Genomic DNA, 14,865 nt, shown 5'->3' on the forward strand with positions numbered 1-14,865 from the left:
CTGCTGCCCAGGCGGCCTCGCTCTGCCCCACGCATTCCCCAGCCCACAGACCAGACCCGAGCACCATCCCTCCTGCCCTGGTGACGTCCTTTCCATCCTTCAGGCCCCAGTCAGGTTTTTTGAGCAGATGAAATACCTCAGATATGTACTTATTGTTGGGGTTTTTTTTTTTTGTTTGTTTGTTTGTTTGTTTGTTTTCGGGTTGTTTTTTAACCTCTTCAGGAAGTGTTGGCATATCTTATTGCTTGGTTTGTTGTTTTGTTGTTTTGTTTTTTTTTTTTAATATGTGGTTTTGCTGACATTGTGTTTATTTTTTATTTTTGATCGTAGCACCAAAGACAGAAAAATCAGAGCAAAGGAGCAGTGGCTTCCCCATCCTTTAGGCTAGCAAGGAGACAGCTCTGTCCCAGGACACGCGCATAGCACAGGCCAGGTAGAGGTAGGAAAGGAGGGCACAACTGACAGCTGAGTTGGGGATTCTGTCCTTCACCTTGGACACAAGGCTGCCTCCAGAGCCCCTGTTTCACTTGGTATTCCGTGTAGCAAAGCTGCTTGGTGCAGCTGGGGGACGAAGCCCTGCTTACACTACAGACGTACCCGAAACCTGCTGCAGCAAAATGCTTTCTGACACTTCAGTCTTTGGTGGCTGCAGAGCGGCAGCCCGCTGGCAGCAGAGATGGGTGCCACCTCGGCTTTCCTTGCCCCCAGCCTGCAGCTCAGGTGACAGGGCTGCCCTCAGCCCTTGCGTAAACCCCCCACGTGCAGCAGAGCCCAGCTCCCTGCGGTCAGGTTGTGACTCAGGTCAGCTGGCTGCCAGCCCTGGGGAGGACAGGGAGGGAGGGAGTGCTGGGAGCGCTGTGTGCTGGGATCGGTTCTGCTCCTGGTGGCTCTTGGTGGCAGCAGTGCGCTGGGGAAGCAGAGCTGCTCCCACTCGCCTGGCAGACCCACAGACCTCCAAAGCATTTCATTGTCTCTACTCAGAGAGGATTTCCCACACTGACTTGCTCAGATTGTTCTTTCCTCCCCCCTCCCTCCCTTTTTTTTTTTCATTTCGGTTCTTTTTTCTTTTTGATTTTCTTTTTTTTTTTTTTTGGAGATGGGGGTGGGTTTGGGGGCTGTTTCCTAAGAGTGGGACTGGGGGACTTTTTGCTTTTCCTTGTGCTTTCTTCTCTGGTCCTGGGGAGCAGAGGTTAGTAATGGGTGTTTTTGCTTATGTATCACATGCTAACGTTGTGTTCTCTTGCACAGAAAGGCACTCGAATCACTGAACTGCTAAACAGCTTCGACACTACTAGAGTATTAATGTTTATAAGCTTTACACAACTAGACTGGAACTAGACAGGGACTAACAGATTGTTTTGTATCCAATTCAGGGAAAGAAACAAGTCGGGATGCGTAACAGATACCTCAGTAAAATAAGCTGCAACAATACCCCGGTCCCTCATCGTGCGGCGGTGGGGACCGGCCGTTCAGACTGTGAAGAGTAACCCTTCCCCAGGCCTGGCTTTGATGCTGGCACTCGGCTTCTCGCAGTGTCCGGGTCACCTACTGAGCTGCCGGGCGCCGGTGGGGATGGGGTTCTAGAAACCAGCAGCAGAGGGAGGGCGGAGGAGCGGGGTGGGCTGGGCGAGCCCCCGGCTCCCATTCATTTCACTCAGCGCGTTGGATTGTAGAGTACTCAGGGTTTTGGTACTGCGGGTAGGACTGTTCCTCGGGTGAAGCGTTCCGCTTTGCAGTGCGTCTAATTTCTCTTCCAACTCCAGACCAGCGAAAGTTTCACAGCGAGCAGCCAAAAAAAAAAAAATAATAAGGATGAGAAGCCCATGGCTGCTCGGCGCGGCCGTGGGATGGGAGTGCTGCCCCACATCCCAGCTCCGGGCTGGCACAGCAGTGGGACGCGGCGCTCTGGAGGGATTCGGGTCAGAATGTTCTCACCAAACAACGGCAGCAGCCTTGCTACTCGTTTTCTTACCTATTTAAAGTAAAAATAAGTAAATAAAAAAAAAAAGAAATGTGATAGCCTAGGCGGTGGATAAATACCTCAACGTCTCCTTCCAACAAGTGTCTGTATATGTTGTTGTTGGGTTTTTTCTATCTTACACGTTATCTGAATGTTTATATTCCAATAAACTTCTACCTCTTCACGGTGACCCAACAGCCTCTTTGGGGGCAGCGCTGGTTGGCGGGGGAGGGTGGGGGGAATCAGCTCCTGGGGTGGGTGGGCCGTGCTGGGCGAGCCAAGGGGGCTGGAGACACGCGGGGGGGTTCGCCCCAGAGATTGCATCTTGGAAGAGATCCTCAGCCCTGTGCTCGGCGGCCTCCCGCAGTGGTCAACGGCTATAAAGCGGGCTTAGAGAGGCCTCCAAGGGAGGAGGATGCTGTCACCACCCTGCCCGAGTCGTTTCGGTCGGCGCATCCTCGAGGCGAGGAGCTGGGAAGGCCGATTCTCCCCCCGGCGCGCAAGGGGTTAATCTCCGGGCCACAGAGAGGGACGGCTAGAGCGGCGCCCAGGGGGGCGGGGCAAGCGGCGGAAGCGGAAGTGGGGGCAGAGCGGGAGTGGAGGCGCTGCTGGGCCGGGCCGGACCGGGCCGGGCCGCACCCTCCGAACGCAGAGGGGCCGAGGGGCGGTGAGCGGCGCGACGCGGCCGGGGGCGGTTTAACGGCTCCGGGGGGCGTCCAACGGCGCTCGGGGGGGCGGACCGAACCGAACCCCGCAGGGGAGGTCGGAGGGCTCCGAGGGGCGGGTTAACGGGACACGGGGGCGGTCTGACGGCTGAGGGGGGGCGGCGGGCCGCGGCGGGAGCTGAGCGCGCTCCTCGTGTCCGCAGATGCATCACTGCAAGAGGTACCGCTCCCCGGAGCAGGAGCCGTGCTGGGGGCCGCGCTGGAAGAGGAGGCGCTCCCGGAGCAGGGCCTACGAGGGCCGCCCGCGCTGCCAGCCCCGCAGGGAGCTGCCCAGGAGGTCGCGATCCAGGAGGTGAGGGCGGCGGGGGGGCGGGGGGCTGCGGCCGCAATGCAAGTACGGCGAGACCCGGCGGCACTGGCAGCACCGGCGTTGCGTTCCTCTGTCAACCATCTCCTGAAATGATCGCAGCTCAAAGCAATGTTTTACTGCCCCTGCCCTGCCCGAATAATTCCGAGCACCCGGGCAACACGAACCGGGGTTCTCTGTGCCATCGGTGAATTGCAGAATGTCCTGGGTTGGGTCACCGAGTTCAGCTCCAAACGGATGAAAGGCCAGTTTAGCTCCAAGGAAGAAAAACCTAAGAGAAAACCTTTCGGCCCCTCTGTCTGCAGGCTCTGAGCCTCGCCTATGGGTTCCCTCATACAGGTTCCTTTGGGTCGGTGTTGCTGAGCCCTGAGGTTTCACAGAGGCACGGTTGGAGCTTTTGGAGGGGTTTGGGATAGCGTGAGCCGAGGCGGCTGCTGTCCTGGCAGGGAGGGCGATGTTTTGTCCTCGTTCTGAGATGGAGTGAGCCAGTGCAGGGAATATGGAGACGTGGCGCTTGGGGATGTGTGTTGTGGTGTGGTGGGGGTGGGCTGACAGATTTGCTGACCTCAGAGGTGTTTTCCAATCGTAATGATCCTGACTCTGTATTTATCCACATTCTCTTAAGCTGCCAGCGAGAAAGTCAGTTGCTGCCAAAACAGAGGGGAAACAAAGACAGGTTTCTGCTTGCAGAGCAGTGTGGCTGTAGGGTGGTCTTGGCTGCAGCAGCGATCGCTCCTTGCTGTCAGCTGGGCATGAGAGATGGCAGCAGCCTGGCCAGATGCGTGCCCAAAACACTGCTGCTGAGCACATTCGTGTTTATCGTTGCCCATATGCTGTGATTTCTCTGAGCAGCAACATCCACCTAAAAGATGGTTTGGCGTGCGCGTGAAGCAGGGCTTGAGTGGAAGCTGCTTGATCAGAGCAGCTGGGATGCAGAAGGCAGCCATGCTGCTGGATTGCAAGCAGCCTGAAGCCCCCCCGTATGTATCTGCAGCCGTTGGCTATGGCTAGAGGCAGGCGTAGCTGTAGAGCAGAGACCAAACATTCCTCGTGGCTCTTGCTGATGAATGATGGCTGTGCCCTGTGCACGGCTTGGTGCGTGGGGGGCTCTCACCCCGCCGGGGCAGGACGGTACTTGTGATGCTTTTCCAGACTGACAACACGTTGTTTGCGCTGCAGCCATGGCAGGATGCCTTATCACAGGAGATACAGAGACCGACGGGACAGCGACGCCTACAGATGGGAAGAGCGGAGCCCGTCCTTCGACGAGGATTATTCCTCCACCCGCACACGGACCTGGCGGCGATCCCGCGACAGAGAGCAGCACCGTGACAGGAAGCACCAGCACCACTGCAGGAAACGCAGGACCAGGTCTTGTAGCAGTGCCTCCTCGGTGAGTAGCATCCAGAACGAGCTCAGGATTGGTCAGGCGTTAACCATTCTTACCTCCTTCTAGCTCTGAACGCTCTGGGTGAGTACCTCTAATCTCGTTTTTGTGTTTGTTTTGATTACGTGCAGTCTGTGGTCCCTAGAATGTGTCTTGTTAAGCATTCGTAGCTCTCGGTTTTTCCTACCTCAGCCCCTGTAGCTTTAATACGTGAGGACACTAAGCTGTGCTCTCCACGGCCAGGGGAGGGGATGAGTGAAGGCTTCAAATGGCGCACACGTGACGCTCTTCACAGATGAGCCCTGGCTCCAGGCCAGCTGGGCTGCTGGTTGTGTGGGTTTATAGGCAGCAGAGGCCTCGCTTCTGCGTATCCGTGCTTCTCTGAGGGGGTTTGGTATGCAGCGGTGGTACGGAGTGCTCCGTGAGGGCAGTGTTGCTTTGGGTTTGGGCCAGCATCCCACACCGAATGGGGTCAGCCAGCTGGATGGAGCCTTGTTCTTCTGAGCCATCAGCCCTTGGTATTAACTCCTGTCCCACCGTGCTTAGCAGGGCCCTGCACCCTTTGAGAATACGTGTGTCCTCTTTGCCTGGTTCCGCACAGCTCTCTCCTCAGACCTCCTTTCTTTGAAAACGCCGTTTTCCACCCTGATTCTAAGGGCACGGGGTGTTCCTTCCCAAGAGGTTTTGAGGATTAGGCGGAATTATTTGGCACGGGGCAGGGAGGATTGTCTCCTGAATGCCCTGGAAGTGCTGTGAGGTATCAGACTCTGTGTATGCCTCACTTCTCTCCAGTAAGGAAAGTTTCTATCGTGCACGTTTGTTGCTTTTACCTGTGATTACAATTAAGTGACCGAGTCCTGATCCCTGCAGCTACAGTGGATATCTGCATGGCTTGGAACTTCTGACGGTCTGTTGCTTTCCTCCTTTCACTCCTTTCCCACTGACTTTTTAATTTTTGCCTTAGAAAGAGCCAGGGCTGTGACTAAAATGTTACAGTGTGGTTTGTGTGCGGTGATCCAGTGTGCAGGTTTGGGTTGGTGTGATCTGAATTCTTTGAAGACTCACAGCTCTCTCAACTGTCCTCTCTCCTCTCTACCTCCTTCTCTGTTTCAGCTTACCTCTGGGGGTCTGTAGCTTCCCATTTTGGACTGGGCGTGGGGCAAGGGGTACAGAAGACAAGCCTGATAGAAGTCCAGGCGTGGAAACGTAGAGCTTTGTTTCCATTTTTAAGGCTAAATGGAAAAGATCAGGAATTAGGACAGCTCTCTTTGGACCTGGTCCTTCTGGGAACGTTTGGCTGGTTGTCCAGTAGAAGCTAGCAGTAACAGGAGTAAACATGACCTTGTACCTGTAGTGGACACCTGGAGTGAAACACTCCCCAGGGATTCAGTTGACCTGTTCCTAAAGGTCTTCCAGGCTTAAAATTACACCCTGAGGACAAAGAGCAATGCTAGATCTGCTTGCAGCCAGTCAGGTGTAGGGATGGAGGATCAACCCCGTTGATTCTGTCGAGAAGTGGCAGGATGCACTAGGGAGCTGGCAACCCGTTAGCCAAGCTATGAGAGAGCAGGCTGTGTGGGGGACAACTGCTACTCTGGCTTCTACTGGACAGCCCGTCCAGCTCCTTTCCCCTTCGTCATGTTTGCCAGCGGAGAAAAATGACATTCTTCTGGCAAAGCCCTCTTCCTCCTTGTGCCTCTGGGACCTCCTCTGGTGCTCCTGAGGATGTTGCTCCTCTGTGCAGACCCTGGGGGAGCGGTGGTGCCGAGCCAGTGCCCGGAGCTCCCCAGTTGCTGCCCCGCAGAGAAGAGGGGGGCTGTCCCCGCTCAGAGCAGTGGCACCAGCCGCTGCAGCTAACGAGAGTTTTCTTTACATACCTGTAGCTGTTGATTACTTTTCTGTTTTGAAGTTAGTTTGTGTCTTGACGTGTCCCTTGCAATATCCCTATCGTTATATATGCTGTGTGCCTTATGAAATGCTGGGATCTGGAAAATCCAACCACCGACGCTCCGCCGTCTCCACCTTTGAATGACAACCCAATCTGCCACTCGGAACTGCCCGCTGTGCGCACTCGGTCGTATGCCGTTTCGGGGGGCGGTGCGTACAGAGAAGCCAACAGAGCAGTAAGCGCAGCAGGAGCGTGGAAGATGACAAGGAAGGCCACCTGGTGTGCAGGATCGGCGATTGGCTTCAAGAGCGATGTACAGCCACCTTTCGTAAAACTTTACCTCTACTTTCTATCCCCGTGTTAGACGAGATCTCTCGTATTGTACTGGAGGGGTCTCCTAGTGTTTATTGCTTATAAATGGACTGAGCAGTAAATTGCCTGAGGCAGACAATAGTCACTCGAGTTTTAAAGAGCGTAGCGGTGAGAGACGTTTTTGTTTTGACGCTTTGTTGCTGTGAATTGCAGGAGCTCAGCTCTCGCCGCTCCACTCAAGTTCACATCTGCTCCTGTTTTCTCTCCTAGACGAAATTGTCGGCAGCCTTGGCGAAGGCACTTTTGGCAAAGTTGTGGAGTGTGTAGACCACGCCAGGTAGGTGGCTGTCACTTCCAAACACCTCGGCTGTCCGTCGTGCTGCAAACCCAGAGGCTCGTGAGGGTGGCGAGGTTTGTGCTGCCGCTGTCATGCACTATTCAGCAGCTCAGAGCTTCAGCACAGGGCTGCTCTACTGCCCTACTGTAAAAGCAGGGAACTCCAGGGCTGGGCTAGCCAGATGGGAAAGCAGCCTCTTAATCTGCCACGGCGCTTCTTTTTTCGTCCTCTCCTGTGATTACGTTTGACCCCGATCTCTTCCCAACCTTTCATCTGGCTCTGAGCCCCAGGGTCAGCTTAGCACAGGAGCTGCTGGGATCTCCTGCCTCCTCAGGTGCAGTTGGAGGGGGGAGTTGTCTGCTGGAGTGCCGGTGACCTTAGGGACGGCTGGGTCAGGACGTGGTGTATTTGCAGAGTTTGCTGCAGCTCTCTTTTGGGTGTCACTTGAGCCTTTCACTTCAAACTAATGTGGGTATATAAGCACTTGTCAAGGTTGGGACAAGGACAGAACATCTAATCTCCTACCCAGCGACCTCGCTGGTTTTTGTGCGCTATCACTTATCATCCCAAGCTTGCTGAAGGCTGTCTCCTTCCCTTGCCTGTTTGTATTTCTTAGCATGGCCTTAAAGGCTGCTGCAGGGCCCTGTGGAACACATATAGCAGGCAGTAACAGCTTTTGCTCTGACTCCTTTTGTCTCTTGTCTTACAGAGGCAAATCGCAGGTGGCACTGAAAATCATAAAAAACGTTGGGAAGTACCGTGAGGCAGCCAGGCTGGAAATTAACGTCCTGAAGAAAATCAAAGAGAAGGACAAGGAGAACAAATTGTAAGCTTGGGATTCCTGCTACTGCTCTCCTGTCAGGGGAAACCTGTCTTATGCCTCCGTGTTTTGGAAGAAGAGAACCTGTCCCTCATTCTGCTATACACTTTTTTACTGAAGTCTTACCAGCTGACATGCTGGGTTATAGCAAAGCAGAATTAACCACAGCTTATCTGACACGAGAGTCAGAGCTTTGGAGATCTGTATGTAAAAGTGGTTGAGCAAAGTGGGGATGGGGCGTGCAAGTAGGATTATTGTGCTTCTGAGTCAGCTGGCTCAGAGCTTTTGCTTAGCAACAGTTGGGAGAATCACTGTACTGTCAAGTCTCTAAATGATGCTTAATCCTCATGTCTTCTTCTCTGTAAAGCTTGTGTGTCCTGATGTCAGACTGGTTCAACTTCCACGGCCACATGTGCATTGCCTTTGAGCTTCTTGGCAAGAACACTTTTGAGTTCCTGAAGGAGAACAATTTCCAGCCGTACCCTCTCCCTCAGATCCGGCACATGGCCTACCAGCTCTGCCATGCCTTGAAATGTGAGTTCCACGGGGCCAGCCTCTGCAGCTGCCAGCAGCTGTTTGTACCTGCTGGTTTTGCTTTTCTCCATAGTGGTACCTGAGTATTCTAGTTTCTTTGCTGAAGCTTGTAAGAAAGACAAGAGGTGCTGATTTCTATGGATGGCAAAGTAGGGATGGAGTGGCAGTCTTTAAATTTGCTTTCTTTTCCTTCTGATAGGAATGGAGAAGAGCCTCGTAAGCTCTTTTGTGCCTTCTCCACCAGAAATACTGCATCCACTGCTAGGCTACCGTGTCTCATCAAAATGGGTTGGGAGGGAAACAAGGACTTGGCTTACATGAAAATGTCCAGTGCGTGACTGGGCTTGGTGCTCTGATGGGCAGAGCCCTATGAGTGCTTTAGTTTGTGGTTCTTACATGTTTTTTCCCTCTTCTTTCCCACCTATGCAGTTCTACATGACAACCAGCTGACTCACACTGACCTCAAGCCAGAAAATATTTTGTTTGTCAACTCTGACTTTGACACTCTGTACAATGAGAAAAAGGTGAGCTATGTCTGAAAAGAAGTGGCTAAACCAGGAACAGCCTGCCTGTCCCTCCCTGCAGAAGTCTTCCCTGTTCTGTACACGTCCTGCAGTCTGTTCAGCAAGAACAGATTTGAAGTCAGGACTCTTTCTCCCATGTCTTTTAAGAGCCTTAAGCTCTGATTCAGTGGCTTCAGTCCACAGCAGCAGTTCAGCAGCTTTCAGTAACAATGACATGAGACGTAGATAGCTCAGAGCTTCACAGTTGTCACTGATCTGGTTAAGAGTGCAGACTGGGCAGCTCTAAGAACAGAGGGCTCCTTGGAAAGCCCACCTCAGCCAGCTATTAAGAGTACTGAGGACTTGTTTGCTTGCAGAGCTGTGAGGAGAAATCCATCCGGAACACGAGCATCCGCGTGGCAGACTTTGGAAGTGCCACCTTCGATCACGAGCACCACACCACTATCGTGGCTACCCGGCACTACCGTCCCCCAGAAGTGATCCTTGGTGAGTGCTGCCGGGGCTGCGGGAGCCTCAGCTCCACCAAGGAGCCAGTGAAAAGCTGCTGGGATTTGCTGGGAGCACAAAGCTAGCTTTATTCTCTTTGCAGAGCTGGGCTGGGCACAGCCATGCGATGTCTGGAGTACCGGCTGCATTTTGTTTGAGTATTACCGCGGCTTCACGCTCTTCCAGGTAGGACTCCTTCAGCCTTCATGTCTAAACAGGCCAGAACTTAGGAGGGAGGGGAAAGGCAGACCAGGCACTAAAAACTCAGAAGCTAAGTGTGAAGATTGGCACAGGAAAAGTCACAATTTGAGTGCTCGTGGCTTGCTGGAAGCATGTTTGCTTCTGGTCTCTTCGTTGTGCCTGTGAAGGCTAGGAAAAGCAAGAGAGGAAGCAGATGGACAGGGCCTGCACCCTGTTGTACTAAGGGACATGGTTTAGAGGGAAGTACTGATGGTAGGTGGGCAGTTGGACTGGATGATCTTGAAGGTGGTTTTCAACTGTGGTGATTCTGTACTTCCAGACTTCTCTCTCCTTACCCTGTACTTGTGTAGCAGACAGACCTTTCTTTACACTCTGCACTGCTTTTTTTCCTTTGCAGACCCATGAGAATCGTGAACATCTTGTGATGATGGAGAAAATCCTTGGGCCCATTCCTTCTCACATGATCCACAGAACTCGGTAGGAACCCATACCTCAACTCTAAAAGACCAGTCAGCTGTTGTTGGTGGCTGATTAGTCAGGACTTCAGCTCTCTGCTCACACACCAGGTCTTACTTCTGTAGGTGTAAGCATGGGAAACTTGCTGCAACTTGGTTTTGAGCTTGATCATAAGTTTTAGGGGAAATGGTTGAGTCTTGTCTTTCAGTCTTACTGGCTGCTGTTCTTCTGGGTGGGTAAGCCTTACTGAACACCTCTTTCCTCCTCTCCAGAAAGCAGAAATACTTTCACAAAGGGAACCTGGTGTGGGATGAGAACACATCTGATGGGAGATACGTCCAAGAGAACTGCAAGCCACTGCGTGTAAGTGCTGCTGAATCCCTGTGGGGTTCCCTTCCTGAGGTCTGTGCTGGGGGAAGGGCAGGAGGTACAGAGCTCCAAACTTGACGAAGTTGTGCCAGCCATAACCTTGCTGTAGGTCACAAAACTGGGGGCTGGTGTTTGCTTCCTCTTGTACCGGAATCTACATCTGTCTCACCTGCCCTTCTGTTTTAGACATACATGCTGCACGACTCACTGGAACACGCACAACTCTTTGACTTGATTAGAAGGATGCTGGAATTTGACCCTTCCCGGAGGATCACATTTTCAGAAGCCCTCTTGCATCCCTTCTTTGCTGGCCTCTCTGCAGAGGAACGGATGCTGTGCGGTCGTGGCACCAGCCGGGACCTGAGCAGATGACAGCTGGGGAGGGTGTGATGCCTGCTAGATTTGTACAGATGGGAGTGGTTCTCTCTTCTCTCAGAGTTCAGAGGGGCACTGTGACATGAACCCTGGGTCGGGGAGGTGAGGAAAAGCTACAGCAGAAAGCACAGATTTGTCTATTTATATGTTGTAAAGTTAAAATAAAGTGTTTCTTATTGTTTGATACTTCCCTCGTAGGCAGGTGTAGGGGTCTCTTGTGCCCAGGTTTATTTTTGCCCCCCCCCCCCAAAAGAGGATAGAGCTGTTGAAAAATAGGAGACTAAGCAGGACACTTTGCTCCAGCGAAGGGTAAGAAATGAGGTAGCAGGCTCCTGGTCTCTGCCCTCATGCCTCTGAGCTATGGAGAGCAGCAGGAAGCTTGTTCCACCAGGGCTATCAGGCTGCAGCATTATAACAGACAAGTGAATAGCACACATGAATAGTTGCACTTTATTTCAGGGCATCCTGCAGCAGCAGCAGGAATTAGTCATTACAAACATTGGGTCACAAACAGAATCGAGCAGTGACACTGTGCAGTGATCTTCACGTGGCCACGACCACAGCAGCGCTCACAGGCAGTTCCTATGATGGTTGTGAAGGTAGAAACTTCTTCATCTCAAACACGTTTAAAAAAAAGAAAAGGTGTTGCATTCTTTGAGTTGCAATGGCAGTGTGAGGGAAGGAGGAAACCAAGGGATCTGGCCCTCCTCTTGGTTCTTGCAGAGTGCTCCAGCAGAGCACGCACCTGCAAGGAAGATGCATTTCATGTGGGTGAGACCCATGCTTCCTTCCTCAAAGAAGCCTTTGTATCTGAGAAAAAGGACAGCCAAACACCCAGATGTGCTCTCACGTTCAGAAAGCGAGCACAGGGTAAAGGTTAACAGTGCAGAAACACAGCCCCCAACCCCCCACTGTGCCCTAAACACACCACAGGAGTGCAAATGGGAAATCATCTTCCGTGCCTGGGGGCTTGTTATGTAGCACTACCCACTGGATTTTTTGCTTAAAGGTAAGGAACCCTATTGCTGCATGGGCCTTGATGCTTCCTGAAGCCACACAGCAGTGACTGCAGGCCTGATGCCAGCTGCCATCCCTGCAAAAACGTCTTCATCTGGTTCAGTGCCCGACTGGGCATTTAGCTTCAGCCACTGGCACAGCAGCAAGAAAGGATCCTGTGATTAAGTCTTGAATGTTTTTGCACCATTGCTGCTCTGCACGTGCAATCTACAGTTTAACAGCCAACCCAGAAGAGCCGAGAAAAGCTTGCAGCCTCATTATTGAAAAAGAAGTTCCGTTGCAAGTGTCTTGAGCAAAGGAATTGAAAGCAGGAGGAATAAGCCTAACGAAGTACTAAACCAACAATCAGGGAACTACTGCCCGCCCTTCTATCTCTCATGCTGCTCTGCAGATGAAGATAAGTTCTAGCTGTCAGGAAACAAGAATTGCAAGCACAAGGCTTCTCTGCTTTTCCAAGAGCCAGCCCCACTGTGCCCCGTGCGGCCAAGTCAGAACCACAGCCTAAGTGCCACTACAGAACAAGCTAAACCATGGCTCTCCTGAGGATGGGGTGCTTCTGCTTCACCTTCCTGCCCACCCAAGGGCAGAGCAACACCTGCTCAGAGCACTGACAATTCACAAAGCTCAGTCTCTGCAAGAGCACAGAGGCTGCCCAGCCCATGCAGTTCAGTAGTCGCACCGCCAGTGGGGAAAGCAGCTTGGGGGAACCAGGCTCCAAGAGAGCAGAGCCCTTGGTCCTGCTGAGGTAGATATGGCAAGTCTTCCCCCACCACACAGCTTAGAATCACAGAACATCCCAAGTCAGAAGGGTCCCACAAGGATTGCTGAGCCCAACAGCACCCAAAAACCTCGCCCTACTTTTCAGAGTGCTGTCCAAACACTCCGTGAGCTCCTGCAGGTGCAGACCCTTCTCCTGACTTCCACCTGACCCCGACACAGCTCAATGCCATTCCCTTAGGTTGCATTGCTGAAAAGAAGTGGCCCCCAAACAGAGCCCTGCAGTGCCTGGCCACCAGCCTGAAGTGTGTAACCCCATTTCCTGCCCACCCTTGAGCCCAGCCCATTAGCCAGCCGCTCACCCACAACATCATGTAGCTGCCCAGCTGTATGCCAGGCATTCTGTGAGATACTGTCAGAAATAACACCAAAAGTTTTGCTGAAATCCAAAAATGATTTACATCAAGTGGCTTCCCTTGGTTAACTAGGTGGGAAACCTTGTCATAAAAGGAAACTAAGTTAATTAAACTGGCCCTTCCCCTCGTAAACATCTGCTGGCTGTGACCATCGACTGTGTTGTCTCAATCATTTTTTCAGTATCTCCCAGCATTACCTTCTCCATAATTTTACCAGGCACTAAAGGTAACTATAGGACCGTCAACTTTACAAAGTCTCCCCTCCTGCCAGTTCTGACAACTGGGACAATGCAGCTTCCAGTCAACTAGAATGCCTGCAGCCTCCCAAAGCCATTCAAATGTAATTGAGAGAGGTCTCAGGGTGACATTGGCCAGTTCTTGTTATATCCTGGGATGAATGCCATTGGGCCCCAGTCTTCTAGGCATCCAGCTGGAGCAGCAAATCCCACAGTATTTGGGAGGTTTGCTGGGAGTTCATTGTTCCTGCAGCCACAGACCTTCAAGGGTCCCAGAGTACATCATCAGTGTTGAAGACAGAGGCAAAGAAGGCATCAAAAGCCTCCATTTTACCTGTGCTCCTGTTTGTGAGGCAACCATGCTTATCAAGTAACAAACCTACGTTATCTCCCGACTTCCTCTTGCTATTAACTTATTTTAAAAAGCTCTTTTTGTTGTCCCTCACAGTAGTGGCCAACTTCAGCTCTAGTTGAGCTTTGGCCACTCAAATGGTGGAGAGCATCTCTAAAGCCCTCACATAGCTCCTGACATCTCTTGCAGTGGCCATATACTTTTCTTCTTTTCCCACTTAAGCTCTAGAAAAGATCCCTGCTTAGAGCCAAGCCAGAATTCTGCCTCACTTCTTTGACTTCTGCCACTTGGGAATCGTCTGCTCATGTGCTCTTAAGAGGCAGTAGCTCTTAAGAAGTGATTATCACTGATAGACTCCAGAAGCAGATCCCCAGGGGGAGGTCTGAAGTCTGCTCTCCCCACATCCAGCATCAGATCTACGCTTCCTGGCAAAAATAATTACTCAACTGCCTCCTTTCCACCAACAAAGCCTTTTACCTCCACCTCTGATACACTCAGCCTCTGCTCTAAGCAGATGAAAGGGAAAAAGAAGTGCCTGATCTGTAAATGCACAGCACACAGGGGTCCACATGTGATGGGCAGGACGAACACAGCTACAGCACAGAACTATTCCCACACACAGGGCAGCTGTCCTCATGCTTCAGCCTGGCAGAATCCAGCTGCCCTGGAGGAAAGGCACCATGTGAAGCTCTGAAGTCCTCCACAGCTGCCAGAACAGGCTGCGTGACAAGTTTAGGATCAGCAGAAGCTTTGAGGGCAGGTAAGGCCCCAGGAGAACAGAATAGGGAGCAAGCAGGAAGGGAGCCATGGACCTCCCCTGTGGGAACGGGGCCCCTGTTTGGCATCTGCCTGCTGTCTCCCGTGTCACCTTAGCCTGGGCACACAGGCCAGAACTGACCCTCATTCCAGGTCCCCAGTGGGCACATGGGGACAGACTCCACATCCATTCCCACCTCTGTGTATTCACAGCAATGCTGTGGCCCACCTGTCACTACTGGGTACGCAGCCCACTGCGACCCGAGGGCATTCCTGAAGGCCAGGGGTTGTTTCTTCCCAGAAAAGCACCCAGCCACCACGACACAGGTGTGCACACCCACCCTCACACACAGCCTTTGTGCCCAAAGGGAATGGCCAGATGGGTGGCCCAATTCCCAAACCACACGGAGTGTAGGAAGGATGCTAGAAACACTGCAGGGGGGCACATCCACACATCACCTGCACCATACAGCACAGAGGCAGAGCAACACTGCCCTGCTTCGCTGTGCTTCCCCCCACTTCAGCCACTCACTGTGCCAAAAATAAAGGAAAAAATAATTAATAATAAGCAAACCAAAACACTCTGGAAAAGTTCTTTACCGTAACATACCTTGTTCCCCCCAAACAAAGAAACAAACAGCCAAGAGAATACATGAGCAAATAAGGCCTGAGGACGTTGGCGCTCCAGGA

At 52.4% G+C, this 14,865-nt stretch overlaps 1 protein-coding gene across 1 annotated transcript; it reads left to right on the forward strand.

Moving 5' to 3' along the window:
* Window positions 1–2,828: 2,828 nt before the first annotated feature.
* On the forward strand, window positions 2,829–10,678 carry CLK3 (CDC like kinase 3; the record flags this gene model as incomplete). Its single annotated transcript, XM_079540784.1, has 12 exons — window positions 2,829–2,977; window positions 4,172–4,385; window positions 6,487–6,580; window positions 6,850–6,916; window positions 7,626–7,742; window positions 8,104–8,270; window positions 8,700–8,794; window positions 9,151–9,280; window positions 9,384–9,466; window positions 9,879–9,958; window positions 10,210–10,300; window positions 10,493–10,678. The coding sequence occupies 12 exons, from the start codon at window positions 2,829–2,831 to the stop codon at window positions 10,676–10,678; spliced, it is 1,473 nt and encodes a 490-aa protein (XP_079396910.1).
* Window positions 10,679–14,865: the final 4,187 nt, after the last annotated feature.

Source organism: Tetrao urogallus (assembly GCF_951394365.1).
Source record: "Tetrao urogallus genome assembly, chromosome: 11".
In the NCBI taxonomy this organism is placed as follows: domain Eukaryota; kingdom Metazoa; phylum Chordata; class Aves; order Galliformes; family Phasianidae; genus Tetrao; species Tetrao urogallus.